This window comes from Saccostrea cucullata, unplaced genomic scaffold (assembly GCF_032062105.1).
Source record: "Saccostrea cucullata isolate Sc308-1 unplaced genomic scaffold, CSIRO_AGI_Scuc_v1 ctg7276, whole genome shotgun sequence".
Lineage (NCBI taxonomy): Eukaryota > Metazoa > Mollusca > Bivalvia > Ostreida > Ostreidae > Saccostrea > Saccostrea cuccullata.
Window position 1 is genome coordinate 101167 of NW_026940900.1, and position 21488 is coordinate 122654.

General features: G+C 33.7%; 3 protein-coding genes across 3 annotated transcripts; 1 reads left to right on the top strand and 2 right to left on the bottom strand.

Annotated features, from left to right (window-relative positions):
- Positions 1-1753: 1753 nt before the first annotated feature.
- On the bottom strand, positions 1754-8801 carry LOC134256609 (signal recognition particle subunit SRP54-like). The gene is given in 15 exon segments (XM_062739287.1): positions 1754-2319; positions 2659-2754; positions 3531-3701; positions 3962-4070; positions 4721-4737; positions 4740-4784; positions 5082-5182; positions 5500-5588; positions 5743-5802; positions 6270-6420; positions 6505-6629; positions 6827-6931; positions 7277-7361; positions 7916-8007; positions 8430-8801. Coding segments are annotated over 15 exon segments (1416 nt in total). The 5' UTR covers positions 8508-8801; the 3' UTR covers positions 1754-2227.
- A 973-nt stretch (positions 8802-9774) lies between these two features.
- On the bottom strand, positions 9775-12695 carry LOC134256597 (tetratricopeptide repeat protein 12-like). The gene is made up of 2 exons (XM_062739275.1): positions 12584-12695; positions 9775-12050 (listed from the first exon to the last, which is right to left on the bottom strand). The coding sequence occupies exons 1-2, from the start codon at positions 12659-12661 to the stop codon at positions 9921-9923; spliced, it is 2208 nt and encodes a 735-aa protein (XP_062595259.1). The 5' UTR covers positions 12662-12695; the 3' UTR covers positions 9775-9920.
- A 2168-nt stretch (positions 12696-14863) lies between these two features.
- Positions 14864-20989, top strand: LOC134256610 (C-1-tetrahydrofolate synthase, cytoplasmic-like; the record flags this gene model as incomplete). The annotated part of the gene is made up of 16 exons (XM_062739288.1): positions 14864-15005; positions 15219-15303; positions 15564-15677; positions 15779-15838; positions 15944-16020; positions 16863-16963; positions 17427-17563; positions 18117-18228; positions 18316-18485; positions 18601-18659; positions 18792-18965; positions 19198-19334; positions 19487-19716; positions 20107-20209; positions 20366-20442; positions 20849-20989. Coding segments are annotated over exons 1-16 (1812 nt in total), but the record flags the coding sequence as incomplete, so codon positions are not given.
- Positions 20990-21488: the final 499 nt, after the last annotated feature.

Sequence of the window (21488 nt, forward strand, 5' to 3'; positions counted from 1 at the left end):
TCATGTCCTTATTATATGTTTCATTATTAATGAATTCTTTGTAATATTAATAGAAATTGTTATTCCATTACAACACAAAATAAAATGTTAAAAACATTTGCATTCTTTTTAATTCATTATGCATGGAGGGCATTGCAGCAGCATGCACATGTGCTTAATTGATTTTATATCAATGTTTGTGTACATTTAAGTTTGTCAATTTGTTGTGTTAATTACTTAAGTATTTATAACCCCCGCAAACGAAGTTTGGGGGGGTATATAGGAATCACCTTGTCCATCTGTCTGTGCAAATGTGTCCGGTCCATATCTTTCTTACAGAGGAACATTAGAATCTGCTACTCCACAAAAGACAGCCCATGACCTAAGGGTGTGTCATGACCTTGACCCAAGGTCATTTGGGGAAGTTCAAGGTCACTGGAAGAAAAAATTCAGAATTCGTGTCCAGTTCATATCTTTCTTATGGATAAACTTGGTAAGTTCTAATTTCACACAAAGATTGCTTATAACCTAAGGGTTTGTTATGACTTTGACCCAAGGTCATTTGGGGAAGTTCAAGGTCACTGGAAAAAAAATTTCATAATTCGTGTCCGGTCCATATCTTTCTTATGGATAAACTTGCTAGGTTCTTATGTCACACAAAGATTCCTCCTGACCTAAGGGTGTGTCATGACCTTGAACCAAGGTCATATGGGGAAGTTCAAGGTCACTGGAAGAAAAAATTCATAATTTGTGTCCAGTCCATATCTTTCTTATGGATAAACTTGGTAGGTTCTCATTTCACACAAAGATTCCTCCTGACCTAAGGATGTGTCATGAACTTGGGTCAAGGTCATTTGGGGAAGTTCAAGGTCACTGGAAGAAAAATTTTATAATTTGTGTCCATATCTTTCTTTATTATGGAAAATCTTGAATTTACTACTTCACACAAATGTTGCTTATAACCTGAGGTTGTGTCATGACTTTAAACCAAGGTCATTTATGCCAATTCAAGGTCACTGACAGAAAAAGTTCATAATTCCTGTCTGGTTCGTATATTTAGTCTATTTTTATTATTAGGCTGCACCTTCGTTTCATTTATAAAAAATATAATGAGCAACTACATTTGCACTAAAAATGTTTTAGCATTTCTCTCTTCTCTTAGATCCATAAAATATTCATGATTTAGCAGTTCTGAATAAACCAGCGGGGGGTATTTTGTCCCGTTTGGACAGTTCTAATTTTAAACAGAGAACTTCATTGTTAGTATCACACATATGTACTTGACTATGTATACTTTTCATCTGGTACCTCTATTAAAAGGCAGTACACTAAATCATGGTTATAGCGAACACATTTGTAATGAATTGACGCTTTATACATGGAATTTACTTTTATTCTCTATGGTTCTATTATATATTATAAATGGATACACAAATTACGTTTGTAACGAATCAAAACTGTTTGTCCCTGGCACTTCATTATATACATTTTACTGTATTTCACTAATGAGTAAATTTGCAATATTAATCCTTTTAAGGAAGCTGGGAGGTGAATGAAACCAGCAGATATAAATTCATTTTTAAGATATGATATCTCAAGCTGTTAAACATCATTTAGCAATGAAAAATTTCATACATTTTAGTTTTAAAATTTGATTAATTTTGTGTATTTTTATATTGAGCTCTTCTTCTAAAGGAGATCAATATAGACAAAAAGCCACAACCATCCAGCCCTCTTAAATCAACTCAATGTTGTAGGAAATAAAAAAAAGACGTCATATGAAAGTTCATTTATCTCAACTGGGTCTTTGTTAACAATGAGAACATTAGACAAATTTAAATTTACAAATCAAACCAGTTACCTACAAGATACATGAATATGTAAATGCACCATGTTGAAATCAATGGTTTCGTTATCACAAAACATTTATTACAATTACACAAATGTAAAATCCAGTCTTCATAAAATTACATGTACATGCACATTGTACATCCAGTACACATTGCAAAAGAACATTTCAACATATTTCATACATGTACTTCATTAAAATATTCACATTAAATATATGCACGAAATGAGAATGGCACATGATAAACATGTTGAAGTTCATGAAATAAGGATTGTATCTTCATTTAACAATTTTCATCCATGATGTGTGACAACAAGAGACTCGATGACTTAAAACACGGCACAATCAACGGGGAAAATCGGAGTCCACTGATTTCTCTGTTCACAATCCCCCCATGTGTTATCTGTCCATGTTTCCAAACATGTTCCCAAACTTTCCTGCAGCTCCCTGCTGGAACTGTCTCATCATGCCCTGGAGTCCCTGCATTCCTCCTTCATAAGAAACAAAGTACATGCATATTTTTGGACACTTAGTTAATTTATACATTCCTAAACTACATGTCATTGTTAACAAATTCTATCACCAAATTCTTTTATATCATTCTATATTACTCAACTATATGCTCTCAAGCACTTTAAAGAAACGCCACGAAACTGTGGCTTCAGCCTTCAGTCCACTTTTGAGCTTGTAATTGTACATGCATAATTGACATAATTTCAACCTTGACTCAAGTTTTTACAAAGCAGCTTTCGTGATATCTGTGACAAAACAAAACTCAAACTTAGACACTAAATCTCCTCCTCTAGTTTTACTAAGAATGCTCCACTTACCCATTTGCTGTAGAACTCTGGGATCCATCATTTTTGCCATCTGTTGATTCAGTTTGGCCATCTGAGAGGGATTCACATTCTTACTCATGTCCCCACCTACAATTGCAAGCCAATCAAAAAATGAATATGTGGCATTTTTAAAAGTTTCATTATTTAAGAAATAAGGTATCATTTTTTATTTTATTGAATGTAAAACATCAAATCCCATAAAGCCCGAAGGGCTTTATGGAAGATTTGATCATGTGTCAACCCGTATTACATCTCAATAAAACTCCAAAAATGATACCTTATTTCTTATATTTACATTTGTGACTTATTCATACTTTATATTTGCCTGATTGTTACTTTTAACGTGTGAAATGCGTTAATTTTTCAAACCCAACGGCATGTATGTAATCCACTAAACGCGCGTCGACCATTTATGACGTCACAGAGAAATTACGTGGAATGTTTATCCAAACGCACATCTATGACCTCTTGACCCCAAACCTGTATTTACACAGTTATAAAAACGCTTGCCTTCAGTAGTGTTATGTAAAGGAAAACATTTGCAAATGTAAATATTCCTCTGTTAATTCATTAAAAAGATTGTTTTAGTAAATGATTTTCAACAAAATTACAAAGCACAATAGGTATTTATCCAAATGAGATTTATCTATCTTTTATGAGTTTATGGCACACACATTTGGTACATTTTCCCCTAAAATTGGTGGAGGTTTTCACTATTCCCCCCCCCCCAAATACATACATAGTTAAAGTACATTACAGGGCACTGTATATTTAGAATTATTTACAATGACAATGTACATGTACATAGGTTTACTTGCTATTTTTTAAATACCTTTTCCTATAAATAATTTATGAATGCTTACCTTTAAAGAGTCCTTTGATGCCTCCCATTTTCTTCACCATCTGAGCAAACTTCTTGTACTGGGTCAGTAACTCGTTGACCTCCCTTATGGACACCCCAGCTCCCCTGGCTACCCTCTGTATACGTCCAGTCTGTCTGGTAAACAACCTCTCCCCATCCAAACTATCCAACTCTGTTATAGGGAAAACAAGACTTAGCAAGCTTACATATCTACTTGCTAAATACTATATCACAGGTTTCTTTACTTGGCAGATATAAAATTTGTTGTGTTTTGATTCTTCAAAGGTTCGGCAAACTATTTTTGACAGACACAGGTCCTTGAAGTTAAAAAAAGATAAAGTTCACCCTGAGATTTTATATCAAAATTCTTTATAGTTATAAACTTAAGACATATTTTACGAACAATATATATAAATTTAATAAGATTCTAACCTTTGTCATTCATACTGTCCATAATGGTCATGAGTTTCTTTAGACGAGCCATGGACTCCTGTTCTCCTCCTTTGGTCAAGAAGTCTGAGCTGAATCCAGGAATCATGCCCTGTCAACAACACAAAATTTATATTACATAATGATCTACATTTACATGTACATTATTAATTAAGTGTAAAATTATTTTAAATTAATATTGTGGTGCAAGGGTTTCTGATCAGTGAAATCTCATCATAAACCCTTGCATACGGTGTTCATAAAAATGGTTTATTAATAAAGGATTTCAGTGCATTAACAAATTGTTTTTTGTAAATGAGATAATCCATCATACTTTAAATGTAAGTGGATAAAGAAAAGAAAACAACGATCTTAAGATAACATGCAATTCTATGAATAGCTATGGTGTCATCCAATATCTTCTAAATATGTGATTAAGAATCTGGAACTTGTTTGTACTATAATAAGAAATAAACATTACTCAATTATTGTGTAAATTACCTGAAAAAACTTTAAAAAAAATTTAATTTTTTTTTGTTTATTTTCTTCAGAGGTAAAATAATGCCAAGATCATGTGTCTTTACTTCACCGTACATTGAGGAAATTCAGAAATGCTAGCGAATGAAAATTGTAGTGCACTTTGATTTTAAAGACTGTCACCTGCTTCAACAAAGGAGCATTCAGCACACTAAAAGCCACACTTAGATTCGTCCGAGTTTCAGTTCATTTCAAATTTTGTCTATCAAAGAAAATATCTCTTACCATGATCTGACTAAAAAAATGATGTTCTGGAACTGTTCATACATGTCTCGTAGTGTGAACTGACCTAGATTAAAATACACATTTTTTGTTATTTAGTTGTAAAATAATGTGATCAAAACATTAAATTCATGAATGTCATAATTTGACTTTAAAGGGGGTACCTTGTTGGAGAACCTCTGTGTCTTCAAAGAAACAGTTCATTCACTTTGTCTATGACCCTCCTATCATAGCAAATTTTAACCACATTCATTCATTCATTCCTTGTACATGAAATTTATTATGGCAATATACCATTGTCTTAATCTCTGTGATTTTTCAGAACTAGCATTTTTTAATGACAAATAAATTATTAAAGTTTTACCTAACAATTTGCTGACAAAAGGTTGAACTTTGAAAGGTTCGAAATCGTCAATGTGTTCTCCTGTTCCTATAAATATCACAGGACTCTTTGTGGCTGCCACCCTGAAAGAAAAATACAGTGAATTTTTAAATCTTAACTCTTGTGAGAAACACTTAAGAAATCACTTCCAAGTTAACTCCCTTTCTTCATCAAGAATTCTTGAGATTTTCATTTACAACATGCAGTACAATACATGTATAAGGAAAATATTTTAGATATCATCTAATTTTGGCATTATTAGTGATAGTCATGTAGATGCAAAAAATAGATGTAGTTCATTCAAATGTTAGCGTTTAAGATAAAAATTATTTTATTGACCATTTGTTAAATTACCCATTATGTGGCATGTTAGTCTACCAGTATTGATACATGTACTTACGCACTGAGTGCTCCTCCTCCCTTGGCATGGCCATCCAATTTGGTTATAATGACAGAACCAACATCTACTTTGTCTTTGAAGGCTTTGGCCTGTACAAATAAAAGTCATTCTAATACACCTTTGACAAAAATAATCCTGGGAAATCTATTTCCTCTGATCTACTGTTCAAATATCAACATTTATCAAACTTCATATTTACGCATACAAATGATATAAAGAATGCATTTTTTCTATAAAGCTTACCTGTGCCTCACATGCTTGACCAATTGAAGCATCCATCACAAACACAATGTTGTCTGGATTCTACAAAGTAAACTTGTTTTAAAATTCTTTCATATCATACATGACAAACATAACAAAAGTTCCTAGTCTGGAATATTTCTTCACCTTCTCCGTTTTGATTCTTCAAAAGTATGCTCAAAAACTAAGGTCCCATTCCTTAATTAATTCTAATCTGATATGGAGTGAGACATCTTAGTACAAGAAATCTAATTTTAAAGACTTTACTAATGACCATATTATATTGACTTTCACTTATCGCTTATTGGTAGAAAAAGTCATTATATAAAGTAAGCCTTTCGATGAGGTTTATCTCTAGATATATAGACCTCAGAATAAGCATATCGTCCGCCCAAAAAGTGCTTTTTGTAAGGTCTATATACATGTACGTTTAGGGATTGCATCGAAAAAAGACTTTATTTGTTTAATTATTTTTTATATCCATCTGTTAATATAAGTAATAAAATATGGCAAAACTGAGTTAAGCTTACAGTGACGTTATTGACTTGTAACATTTCCTCGAACAGCGAATCTTCCTGTTTGTGACGACCACTCGTATCCACAATGATAATCTCGAAATTCTCCGATCGGAACTTCTCTACCCCCTCCTGTGCTATCAACACAGGATCTATTTCTGTGTAACTGTGAGAAAAAATTGTACAATGACAAAACACCCAAAATAGGACATTCTATAAAATGGATTTTTCTGGCTTGTTTGTTAGTTACCTTCCATAGAAGGGAATTCTTGCTTTGGTGGCATTCTGTTTCAGCTGATCAAAAGCTCCTGCACGGAAAGTGTCAGCACAAATTAAGCATGTTTTCCATCCTTTCTTTTGGTAATAATACGCAAGCTGAAAATTGAAATATTCTTTATAAGTACGTTGTCAGGTATACATATTCCATGGTTTATGAATACAGTGCTCATAGCCCCATTCAACTGGTTTTGTACTAAACTTAAATTTTGATAGATACAATTAATAAATTCCAAAGTTTTAAGAAAAAAAGTTTCCTTCGGTAAACCTACCCACACAGGCCTCTGTATACTTACTTTAGTACATGTGGTTGTTTTACCACTCCCCTGAAGTCCAACAAACATGATGACATTGTTTTTTCCTTTGGTGGGTGTCCAGGCTTTAACACCAGGATCAATCAGCTATTTTAGTGATAAAAAGTGTACACTTTAGTAAATTAACCCCTTAATAAATATCAGAACAGTATATAATTTATTCTATTTAATAATTCTTTATATAATTAACAGTCTAAGAGGTCCCAGCTCACTGATATAAAATTAAGAAAAGCTGAATATGTTATCCTCTCCCAGTTAATGCAAAGCATTGCAATTATTTTACTTTTTACTGTCTGTGAATAAAACCAAAAGAAAGTCCTTACATACAGTTCATAAGTATATTTGTAATCTAGACTTAAACTTTACATGAAAATCTTTTTCCTTTAAAATAGACTGAAAATTCTATTTTAATTTATACCAATGTTTACTTACTTTGACCAGTTCTTTGAAAACAGCTGACTGTATCATTCTTCTCTTGTTCAAACCACCAGCCATTTCATCAAAGTCAATGACAGACCTGGAAGTAGAGGAAAACATTGTATCTTTTGACTATTTCTTTTTATTTCTGCCATTCCTATGTTACCATGTCATCCAGGGTTTGACACTAAGGCACATTTGACCAAACTAGATTAGTAAGCACCCAGCCAATGCAATGTTAAGGAAAATTTCCCTCATGACAAATTCTTCATTTTTATTCTTGACAGTAAAAAAAAAAGTTGCAGGTCAAAAGAAGAGCTGTTAGGTTGTTGATTCAGGTAAAAGTACAATTTGATTTATAGTTGCTCTTGTCCTATGTGTAGTAAACAATGTTTAAAATAAAATAATTATTTGGCTTCAGATCAATCATTCTCTGAAAAAAATGGAAGAATCTAAAACAACAATCTCAGGGTTATAAAAAGTTCATATGCAAGTCAGGTCAGGGCTACTGGTATTCCGTCATGGCTAGTAAAATTATGGAAAGTAGCTTGACTGGTCCAGTAGTTAAAAGTTAATGTCAAACCCTATCATCTCAATAACTTTTTGTGCAATAACATTATCTGTACTACCTGATTATGTAAATTTATACTGTACCTGACATTTTCTCTCAGAGTCTTGACAAGTTTGATATTTACATCCGCTTCTATTAATGCTTTGCAAATTTCTTTCAGCATCTCATTTAGTACCTGCAAATTCCAGAATTATTGATAATTATTACATTCAATACTCTCTTCATATTTATTCTGCATTTTGGAATATTTTGATAAACATAAATTTAGAAAAATGACAATATGTAGCATATGTACTATTTAAGTACTACCAAAAATGCAATCTAATCAAGCCTTTTAATTCCCATATGATTTGACGAGACTAGAAATTTTGTACTGACATATCAGACAAGACGTCAAAAGTGAAAACAAAATTTTAGTCTAAATGAGATTACTAGCCTTTTGGAAAACATATTCAACTTTAAGGTGTAAATGATTACTTGAATTAAGAAGTTCTTGAATATAAATTAATTTTCATTTACAAATCCAGTTAGTGAAAGTCAGTCATGACAATGTTTGATAGATTATAATTTATATTCTGAATATCGACATGTACCAACCTCTTCATTAATGATGGTGGCATTGCCCAGAGACCGCAGGGCGGATGTAATTTTCCTTCCTAAATCTGCTAAAACCATTTTCCTGCTTTAAGTTTTACCAGTTAATTTACAAAGAAAAAAATAAATAAACAGCTGCAACCAGGATTTTCTCTTTTATGAGAAAACCATATGTCCCTCCTTTTCAGTGGAATTTTCACGATATCTGAATCACTACGAAGTCTTCATAGTTTACAGAATATTCTTGGACATACACTCCAATAAATAAGTGGAAATTTCCTTGTTGAAAGCGCTTCTCATACGAGTAACAAACACTTTCTGGAAAATTTATTTTCTGTTGCAATATTTTCCCCTCTCCACGTCCAACTTCCGGAATAAGCAGCTCGTACCAAAAGTAATTCGTGCTAACGTAGGTCAAAGTAACTAAGAGGCACTTGTTTCGCACCCCCTTCTAAATAACTTGCAGTGCCCAGTTTTCGAAACAAGTGCTTTTGAAAGCAACACTAGAATTTAAAATTGAAAGTGAATCCATTCCTCCCTGTAATTAAAGATTTGGGAGTAAATAGTTTTTGCCCTGTCCGTCTGTCTGTCTGCAGAAACTTGAACCTGTCCATAACTTTTAATAGAGTAAATAGAATTATGGATTTCATATTTCAAAAGTGTATTCCTTGTGGCAAGAACTTTCTTTGGGTACCACCAAATTTGACCTCTTGACTTTGTCCTCGGAGTTAGACCATCTTTTACTACTTTAATTGGTCATAACTTTTGAACAGTTTATCAGCTTGATGCTAGGGCTTTCATACTTCAAATTCATTGTAACAAGCCCTTTCCATGGGTATAAATATTTTTTTACATTTAACCTTGACCTTAGACTATGACCCACTTTCAAGAACCTTTGACCTCAGACATAACTTTTGAACTGCTAGAACTAGGGCTTTCAAATTTCACTGGTGTATTCCTTGAGACAAGACTTTTCTTTTGTACCAATAATTTTGACTGATCTTGGTCGGAGTAAACTCGCATTTGAGGAATTTGAACCCTAACCATAAGTGCCATATATGGGGTTTATCAGTGTTTCACAAACACTTATTATTCATTTATTTTTATTAATATTAACAACAACACAGGTTAATAAATATGTATATATACATAGGGGCTTGCATAAGATCCTAGCATCAAACTTCTTTTTATAGTACCAATTTTTTTTATTAAAGTATTTCTTTGCTTCCCTCAGAGGGGGGGGGGGGGTCTGCTTTTAAATGAAACCAATACATATTCTGAGCTCACTTCCTTCAAACTTCACTATAAACATCAAAGAAAATATATTTTTACAATAATTTATGTACAGACTCACTCAAATGGTTATAAAAAATAGAACATTATGAATCTTTTTAATGCTTCATATGAATGCATATTTACAGTTATCCCCAACTTAATCCATTTTTCAATACATATCCAAAACATTACATTAACAGAACACATTCAAATACTTTATCATTTCAAGTACTTCATGCAGTCATGTAGAATGTCAATTCCATGAAGTTCCCGTAGTCTTTCTAAATGCCTCTTATCACCCTGAGCAAGCTTAGCTATAAGAATGGCACAATTTTGCTGGAGACCAGACTTCTTTCCATCTCGCGCCAAAACCAAGAGGTCCTTAATGATATCAGTCTTTGCTAGGGCTGCACAAACTTTGGGCACCTGGGTGCAGTGGCTGAGGCACAGAGCAGCATTTCCTATCACAGTCTCATCCTCACATTGCAGTTGTTTTATCAGAGTCCCCAATCCTTTGTGGTCCACCACGAAAATTCGGGCATGGTCATTTATCTGAGTGCAGCCAGTAAGGGCCTTCAGGGCAAACTTCCTATTGGCCGATTCTTCGTCGTTCTTCAAAATGAACACCAAGACCTCCACCCCTACGTTGTCACAAAACCAGTCCACTGATGGAATGGAGTAGGGTAAGATGTGGCTGAGAATGCCTAGGCTGCGAGATACCATCAACTTGTAGTGTTTCAGCGATTGACAGATCATGAGGCACTGTTTGCAAATGGGAAGACTAAACTCCTTAAAGTTCATACTAGTTTGTTCATGGGTCAAATTAGATATGAGGCCTAAGCAAGCTTCCACAAGCTCCACACTGATAGGTTGAGGTAATTTTTGTTTGTGGTTAGAAACAGTGTCTAAAAGGATTTTCCAGAGATCTTTCCTGTCGGAAATCTTTTTCCTGATGACAACATCAGTGGAGAGGTTGGTGATTGTGGAGACACAGGAGGGTAGAACGGACTGTTTACTAGATCCCTCCTTCAAAAGATTTTCAAAAGCCGGTATGACACTTATTTCAATTTTATCTCTTAGTTGCTGCTTAAACTTGTTGTCAAGGGCCAGATTGTTCAGAACACATCCTGCGGTTAATGCAGCATCATCATTTGCTCTGATCAAGTTGAACACAATGGTAAGTAATCTGGAAATGTCAAACTTTTGAAACACCAATGATCGTCCAATAACAGATATCGTCACTGTGTGAAGAATCTTCACACAACTGGATTTAAGAACACGACCTAGACCTTTCATTTTCACTTCCATGAACCTCATCAGTTTGTCAGGCATCCCTTCGATACACAAGAAAACTTCCTGATTCTTCTCATTATCTTCACAAGCCAAACTGAACATGCACAATCCGGAGTTCAACATATCTAATTCCTCCTTTGACAGACTCTTTGGTGAAGCAGAAAAACATTTAGAGAAGCATGGATGTTCATTAACAATTTGGAATCCTCCCTCTGTTCTAAAGAGAGTCCGTTCTTCATTGTTTTTCAGGAAATTTTGCATTATTTGAAATCCTCCACTGTAGTAAATAGGAAGCTGGTCTTTCTTCTGGAGTTGCTGAAGTAAAGCTACAGGGCCTTTATCACCTGCCTGAAAAGCCTCCTTTGCCTTATCTTCCTCCTGCTGTGTCCGTTCCGCCCTATCAACTTCTGCCAAGTAGTCGTTGATCAGGTTTTGTTTGGTTGGGTCACATTCAAGAGCTTTCTTGTAAGCCTCTCTTGCTTCCTTGTATTTCCTAAGACCAAGATTAGCCTTTCCCATCAGAACATGGGCTTTCATGCTGTTGTTAAAAACCCTTATTGCCCAATCACAGTCAACAAGAGCATCTTCATATCTACCTAATTTAATGTTAGTCTGTGCCTTATTGGTCCATAAAGCGAGATGATCTTTAATATGCGTCAGTCCCTCTGTATAGAACTCTAGTGCTTTCTCATAATTCCCCTGTCGGAATTCTTCATTTCCTTTCTCTTTCAACTCATTAGCCTTCTTCTCACCAACTTTTCTCCTTTCTGCCCTCTCTCTTGCATCTGCTTCCATGGCTGCCATAAAACCTAGTTGATCTGGTGGTGCCATTGGCTGGGGACCACTGGGAGGTGGTGCTGTGGAGGGGGACTTGTTGATTACAGTTTTACTGAATCCCGTTTTGGTGGAGGGTAAGGGTTCCTTAGATTCCTCCTCCTCATCTTCTGTCTGGTTCAACTTCTCATTTAGCTGTGCTTGGTTTTTGGCAATTATTTCATCAGCTTTCTGCATAGCTTGTTTGACATCCTTATCTTCTCCATACTTGAGAGTTTTCACCTGAACAGAAAATATATATATTTTACATTTGTTTTCAATTGATTGATTAAAAAATATGCTTATTCCATATTTTTCTGTGGTTTACTTAGCATTCACCCATCTTGCAATTATCTACCTTACAACTTTTCATCAAAATTTTCAAAAATGAAAACTAAAACAGACTTGAGGCTCTCAATGTCCAAATCCAATTTAAACATTACTGTCGGCAGGGGAAGCTCACACCTCCATGGCACCTGATCCCACCTCTGATGTTTCAGAGGTCCGTGTTTCACAGTTTGCTTTGTTCCTATTTCATTTTTTTTTTTGTTTTATGGACAGTCTTTTGATCTTGAATACTGTTCGTTATCTCCATATGTTTCATTAAATTCATTACACTGGGACCAAATATCTAATACTTGTACTTGCAAACACAAGCATTCTAGAAATTTCCTCGCTAGGTCACAACCTCACAATCAGAAGCCGAGAAGGTCAGTCGATGGATTCGACAGACATTAAAAAATAAATTAGGTATGTAAGAAATCTGTATTTCGTACCAAAGTCTCAATTTCATCCACTTTGTTGATGAATTCATCCAATTTCTTTGAATCTTTCGTTATATCGTCGCCCGCCATGTTGACGCTTTTCTCTGGCAACCACACACACCTGTTTCCGGTATTAGGTTGTACGTAAAATTAACGGAAACCGAAGTGCGAGCTCGATCAGAAATTTTTTTTTAATGTTGCAGATTTCATTTCATAGCATAAGATATGTCAGAAAGGACAATAATCAAGCTCAAAATCCATTGTCTATTTGAAACAATAGAATATGGGAACAGAATTAACGTAGACTTTTTAAAAACATCAGTCAGAGTGAGACATGGGCTCAAGTATTATCATGAGCATAGCCTGTGTGTTCCTAGTCATGGTCGGGCTGATGAAAAAATCATTCTAAAATATTTAAGAAAAATGTCAGAAGTCAACATTCAACTTGAACAATGCATTTGCTGAATAGATCATTTACCGTGGAATATGCGAGATATCCCAATTTCATCAACTTATTTGTCAGGAGCTTGCCTCATTTTGAAAGTGATCGTACGTTCATTTTTTTCAATTTCAGTTTACTGATTCACCAAACATGTTGGCATACAATTATGCTACATACAGTGTGTTTTCACATTACTGGTAAACTGAAGTACATACATATATGCAAACTTGTGTACAGATCAGATTGTGTGAAGTCAGCTATGTTTACAACTTTAAGTTTATATACATAATCATTATACAACCTGAACAGTTTAATATGGACAGAAATGAACTGATTAAGGCAATTGTTATATATTATTGTACTCTATTTTTAGGACGCTATTCAAAATATTCATGTAAAAATTAGCATAAGTAGTTATGATAGCCTTAAATTCTAGAATGAACTGCAATGTCATGATTGTCAGGATTACATATTACTTTATAATGATTTTCTTTACACCAGTGTGTTGTGCGTCTTGTAGAAAATGAAATACTTTTCATATAATTAAGACTGTCCTAAATATAAAGATTTGCCAAAAAAGTATTATCCAATGAACATTTCATTTTCTACAACAGTTTTATAATATACAATAGTAACAAAAAGTAGGTACTAGGTAGAACATGCTCTTACTGCATCAAGTTGGAGACAAAAACTCAGACGAGGTAGCAAATCCAAAAAGAACAACCCCCCCCCCCCCCCCTCCCCTAGAATCACTGTACCTGACAAGAAGAATATATATGCTAGTAATGATAAATTTATGTGGATTATTTATTTATTTATTTATTTATTTATTTATTTATTTATTTATTTATTTATTTATTTATTTATTTAAATTATTTAAATTATTTATATATTCATCTATTTATTTTTTTGTAATAAAAAATATGTTCTATTACAAAAGAATGAATGGATGTAAAACATTATTTACCACGGCCTAAATATATTCTTTTCAAGGACAATCTAATTTATGTTTTAATTTCACGTGCAGGGTACCCCTTATTAATTCAGAAAAAATACAGTAAAAACATGGCAAATATTCTGACTGGCAAGAATGGACTCTGTAAACATGAAATATCACAAACTGTAAATATCTTCTCATCGTATTTCTTGTTGAAAAAAAAGAAAATGTGGAACAAACTTTCTTAACACCCTTTATGATAGCCTTCTAGAATGAACTGCAATGTCATGATTGTCAGGATTACATAGTACTTTGTAATGATTTTCTTTACACCAGTGTGTTGTACGTCTTTAAATTACAAATGTTCATAGGATAATACTTTTTTCGCAATTTTTTATATTTAAGACAGTCATAATGATATGAAACTTGATGTATTTTATTTTCTACAATGGTTTTACAATAGTAACAAAAACTGCATCAAGTTGGAGACAAAAACTCTATATCAGATGAGGTCTTCTTTTCCTCTCTTTTTAGCGAATCCCAAGGGGGGGGGGGGTGCAAACCCCTATATATATAACATCCTCTGAATCCGCCGCTGTACATGACAAGAGCACACCCTGACTTTTTTCTCGTCATTCCAATGTAGATATTGCTTACTATTAATGATAAATGTGGATTATTTATTGAACACATAAAAAATGTTTTGTATTTATGATATATTTATTTATTTATTTATTTATTTATTTATTTATTTATTTATCTAATTAATTATTTATTGATTTTTTTAAATTTATTTACTTATCTATACATTATTTTTGTAATAAAAAATATGTTCTATTCAGTATTGGTCGAAAGAATGAAGGGATGTAAAACGTTATTTACCACGGCCTAAATATTCTTACGGTTTCAAGGACAATCTAATTTAAGAGTTACGCCCCTTGATGATTTCACGTGCAGGGTTACCTGAAATGATATCCAATAATCCACCTAACTTCAGAAAATAATACAGCAGGGAACAACATGGCAAATATTCTGAGTGGAAAGGATGTTTCAGAGTAATATAAACTACTATAAAATATGCACTGATGCTGCTGTCATTGTCTGTTGGAAATCTTAAATGAACTTTTATCTTTAATCCGAATTTACTCGATAATGTAACATAATTTAGATAGCAATAAAAAATTAAAATTAATTGAGAAAAGAAACCATAAGTTTGATTTTATTACGTAATGTTCGATTGTATTTTAAGATTTTTGTTAATATTGAAGGGAAATAAGAACTAAACTCAAGGCTGATATTGAAAGTTACAAGAAAAACAAACCCAGTTTTCTGCCAGGACTAGCCATTGTACAGGTCAGAAGTTGCCCCAGCCCTCTTCATCAATGCATTCTTATGTTAATGCACTATAAAAAGTATTGCATTAAATTCCAAAATATGAAAATATTCACATTTTCTGTTCTTAGCTTCATGCATTAGCAAAAGTCCATTGTATTTCGTTTACATGTTTATATTACAAAAATAACATTATTGGATCTGTTTTAGCTAATTCAAAATATGTAGATTAATTTATTATCATAGATATTAAAAAAAATGTAATTTATTTTACTTTTGAGGTGGGGGATCGAGAAGATTCAAATGTGTACATTAAGCAGAAGCTCAAAAATGCAGAAACGGTTGGAGTTAAAGCCACCCATGTCAAACTACCACAGACAGCCACACAGACAGAGGTTTACTTCGTTGTCATTTTTTCTGAATTTTTTATATCTACAGAAAAAACATATATACATAAAATGAACTCAAAACTGCAAATCAATATGTTTTCTTTAAGGTTCTTCAAACAGTAGAAAGGTTAAACAATGATTCCAGTGTACATGGAATTATTGTTCAGGTGAGTAACCTTTCTTCTTTACCTTTTGCATCCAATTGCAAATAATAAAAAAGAAAAAAATCAACTGATTTTATTATATAAAAAAAACAACAACTATTTTTTCAGTTACCCCTGGATTCTGTAAATGAAATAGATTCACATTTGGTGACCAATGCCATTAAACCAGAGAAAGATGTTGATGGGTAAGTTTCAAAAAATGTGAACACATAAAAAATGTTTTGTGACACGTGTATATGAATGAATTGTCGAATCTGATTCTGTTAGAGAATAAATGTTAGCTAAATGCACTTAGAGTGTACCATTATCTTAAATGTTATAGATATACATATAGATATGGAATGTGCAATTTCAGGAGACTCTTTTTGTAATGGAGGTATGTTAAGTACTTTCAGATTGGTAATTAAAATAAATAACTAGACTTTCAACAATCAACATAACATGGAACATGTTAAGAAAAAAATATAGAAGAAATCCTTAATCCGGGGCAAAGTTGCAGGCTTTTGCAAAAAGGGAGTTATAATGTGGAAGGATAACGTCCCCACACACCAATGTTTATAGTTATGCTATCTTTAACCAATCTAGAAGTCTTTGAAATCCCAGAAATTGCATGTTTCAATTTTCCTGTTTCTTATTTATTATGAGTGATTTCAAACTACATATATGATGAACTTCTATAACAATCAAATGTCAAAATACTTCCAGATAAAAACTTTTAATTTTATAGAAATATTTTATAATCAGTAATGTATGAAGTATTATCTAATCTTGCAATAATTTTCCTTTACTAAACGTATGTAGCTAACCAACCTTCTTAACTCTTCCTATATGTTAACATTTTTTATTACCTCATGTTGTCTTTCACTTGTACAAAAAAAAGGGGGGGAGTCACAGAACAATAAGGTTGCATTAGGAAGGTTATCTAACATTGAATTAAATTGTTACATAAAAGCAATTTGACTTTTAACCATGCAAATACATGTATAATCACTAAAATATGGAAATAAAATTGATAATTCTGTTTTAGACTACATGAATCCAATGCTGGAAAACTGGCCAGAGGTGACCTTGAGGAATGTATATTTCCCTGTACTCCAAGGGGATGTCTAGAGCTTATTAAAAAATCTAGTGAGTATACTGATAATGGAATTGAAGTATTTTTGAAAACTTTTCTTTTGTCGGGGGCCTCAAAAGTTTTGACATCAATATCTGATATCTCAAATACCAAGGATATGATGAATTGATTTTAGAAGTTCCATCCACTTATTCTTTCACCCTTGATACCTTGATTCCTAGAATACCTTAAAAAAAATTTCTTGCTCCCACCAACCAGTTCAAGAAATTAAGATTTGACTTCAAAGGGGATCTTTAAAAAATTCTTTCATCCATGAATCTTAAATAAAAAACCAAGTGAAATATGAATTATTGTTGTAATTTTGACTACCCGTAGGTGTTATATAAATTGTGTTGTAATTTTGACTAGGTGTCATGCAAAATCTTGTTGTAATTTTGACTACTGGTAGGTGTCATATAAAATCTTGTTGTAATTTTGACTAGGTGTCATATAAAATCTTGTTGTAATTTTGACTAGGTGTTTCGGTGGTGGGTAAGACGGCCGTGGTTCTGGGGCGCAGTAAGATTGTGGGGTCACCTATGGCGGACCTCTTAAAGTGGAATCATGCTACTGTGACAGTGTGCCACTCCAAGACACAGAATCTGCCAGATATTGTAAATTTAGTCTGTTACAGTAAAACTCTGTACGAACACGGATATTGCGAATTCACGGATATAGCGAAGTTATAGCGGATATAGCGAAGTTATCTTGAATCCCCAGTTATATAAATTTAACAAATTCTTACCGGTACACGGATATAACGAATTACAGATATAACAAAGTAATTTCATAGGTCCCAGTGACTTCGTTATAACTGGGTTTTACTGTATTGAGATGAGTTTTTTTCTGATAATCACAAACAGAAATGAAAAGGTTTTTAATCGTTTACTTCCAACATTAACTTTTATTGTAAATTACCTAGATTTCTTCTGGTTTCATTTTAATGAGATATTTAGTATTTAGTAAAAATATAGTAGAATTTATTCACAAACTAAAGTGTTTTGTTCACCCACCATAAGATGCGTAAAAAGAGTTACTTCCCTTTATAATGCAGGAATGATTTATTTTTTGCAACTAAAGAACCTTTCACAGAAATGAAATTTTCATCGATTAATGTGTTTTAAATTAATAAAAATTGATTCAATATTTATCCTGTTAAACTTAAAGGTGAAAACAGCAGACATTTTAGTGGTTGCCATAGGGAAAGCAGAGTTTGTGAAAGGGGATTGGGTGAAACCGGGTGCTGTTGTCATAGATTGCGGCATCAACTCCATTCCAGGTAATCATATTGTCTTATTTCTCAGATATTACAGTAATAAAGATTCAAACTTATTTGAAATTATCAAGATGATCTGTATCTTTGAAGATGACACAAAGAAGTCTGGGAAGCGTTTGGTGGGGGATGTGGCCTTTGAGGAGGTTAAGGGTGTGGCCTCCTGGATCACCCCTGTCCCCGGGGGTGTGGGGCCAATGACGGTGGCCATGTTACTCCAGAACACTTTTGAGCAGGCTAAGAGAATGGTGGAAAAATCTGGGGTAACTAGTGAATATTGTGATCTTTGTTTATATTCTTTATCAAAGAAACTTTTCCTTACTTACATTTTTTCCCCATACTAAGTAGAATGTATATTACAGATAGTCCTTTTTATAGGGTAGTGGAATGTGGAATCTACAGTTGCTGCCCCTGAACTGCAAAACTCCAGTTCCAAGGTCAGAGGTCAAAGTTTAAAATCAGCTCTATCTACAGTGTTGATGCAGAACTTGAAACCTTTTCTGCATTTCACTTCTCAATGAGAATGGGATAAGCAATTTTAATGCAATGTATACATTTTAACTCAATAGTGACCTTGAAGTTGCCCAGTCACAGACACCAAAGAATGTGGAACTGATAGCCCAGGAGATTGCCCTTCTCCCAGAAGAGGTGGACTTGTATGGAAAGAAGAAAGCCAAAGTTTCACTGGATGTCCTCAAAAGGCTGCAGGGACAGAAAGATGGCAGATACATTGTTGTTACAGGGTATATTATTTTTTTTGTTAATTTCTTTGTGTATGTATTACAGTATATTCTACATGAATATACACGTATGTACAGTGTATTATGTATTACAAGTTAATATAACTTTGTCAGAGTCGCAATGCTAAACTGCATTGTGCTTTGCCATTAGATTTTTGCACATGGCTCTTGGCCAAAATTGTCATCACTGTAACCTTTTAGATGTTTCAATATATTAAACTATTTTTTACCTCAGTATAACTCCAACACCACTTGGTGAGGGCAAAAGTACCACAACCATTGGTCTGGCTCAGGCATTAGGAGCTGCACTGAGGAAGAATGTGTTTGCTTGTGTCAGACAGCCTTCTCAGGGTCCAACATTTGGCATTAAAGGTATAAAAATGTATTAAGTTATTTTAAAATATAATTATCTTTATCTTGTGATGCTGTCAGAAAATGTGATTGTAATTACAAAGTTGAATAATATATTTATCCTTTTTTCATGTATAACAGAGTCATTTACAACACTCTGTTTTAAATTCTAGGTGGCGCTGCAGGTGGGGGTTATTCACAGGTCATTCCAATGGAGGAGTTCAACCTGCATCTGACAGGAGACATCCATGCCATCACAGCAGCCAATAATCTATTGGCCGCTCAGATTGAGGCTCGTATGTTCCATGAAAGTACACAGAAAGATGAGGACTTGTATCGCAGACTTGTTCCCGACAATAAAGGAAAACGTGCCTTCTCCAAAATTCAGTTTTCTAGACTAAAGGTACAATTATGTAGATACTGTTTGTGTACTTAAAAAAGCGGGCTTCATATTTTAAAGGCTTTGGTGCAGATAAAGATGCATTAATTTATCAATACCACTAAGAATTCAGATGCAAATACAATCTACAGTGCAGAAGTGTCTAGCGTTAATTCATGAATAGACCAACATACAACTCAATTCCTAGTGAATGCGCTAAATTTTGAATATGCCAATTTATGTTCACGTACAGTAGTTTTAAATTAGGAAAATTCAAAATTTAAGGTAATGATTATACATGTGCTTGTACTTTGTTAGTAAACGGAAGCATTTTTTTCTACAAAGTAAAGGTTTTTAGTGGTGATGGTGAAACATATTTGGGTATTAACCACATTTTGATTTTTTTCTCTAAAGAAACTTGGAATTTCCAAAACAGACCCTAATGAACTAACCCCAGAAGAAATTAACAAGTTTGTCCGTCTTGACCTTGACCCAACCACCATCACTTGGCAGAGAGGTATATTCATTGGCTTTTACTTAAGATGATCGTTATGGGCAGCTATGTGTGTAATTATGGTATTTTTTTATAAAAATGTCAGAACTGCTTAACTCTCAAATCAAGCAATTAAAAATTGAATAAACTTTAATAGCTACTTGCCTATAATATTTTCAGTGATGGATACAAATGACAGGTTCCTGAGAAAAATAACAGTTGGTCAAGGACCACAAGAGAAAGGCCACACCAGAGAGGTTAGAATTAAAGTACTGTTGTGACTGAGAGTTTTCTGACTTTGTGATTCATTTGGTTGGAATCTTTACAAATTTTGAAAAAAAAAATTGAACCACGCATAACTTTTTTTTTGGCTTATTGAGCTTATGTGGGTAACAAAAAAGCTATCCTGAAACCTGTCTGCAAGTGTTCAATGGGGGGAGGGTATAATCATCATGGTCCATTTATCACCCCAATGGCAAAAAAATCCTTTGCTCCTGTTCTGTGTCTTGTGCTACATATCAGTATTTCTAATAAGACTACACTAAAATTTAATGTTGTAAATGTTTAGAATCTATGGTTTAATATTGTTGCTAAATGTGAGTACTGTACGATGTACATTGTATAAATGGCTTGAATATAATTGAGATTTTTTTCCAATTTCAGTGCCAGTTTGATATCACTGTAGCCAGTGAAATCATGGCAATTCTAGCACTGACAACAGGACTACAAGATATGAGAGAGAGGCTGGGGCAAATGGTGGTAGGAACCAGTAAAGCAGGGGTACCAGTCACAGCAGATGATTTGGTATGTATTCATGGTCATAACTTTCCTCAATTTTCAGACACATAAGATCATTTTGATGTACACTGGTGTGCATATTTAATTGGTACACAAATCGTCAATGAAATTTGCCTTGTGCAAATTTATTTGTTTTAATATAAAACAAGGATTAAAAAAGTCATACTGTAAAACGAGAATATTTGGCGCACTACTAATTTTAGCGCCTTTGGCGCAAGAGCTCCCGAATGCTAAAATTTATTGTGCGCTAACGGATTCCTAAATTTTATTTTGTGTGTGCCTTGAAAGCTTTCACTTAAGTACATATAAACCAGAACGTGCGATTACATAATGTCGAAGGATCGTTGGATTTTATATACACACTAGCACTGTACATGCATATGGTAGGATCGATCGAGAAAGTTCTGCCAAATTATAATTTAATCAATCTATATTGTTTGCTGTAAACTTATCATTAGCACCTTCAAAGTTTGGCTTCTCGGCGTGTCAATCATCTATCGCCTCG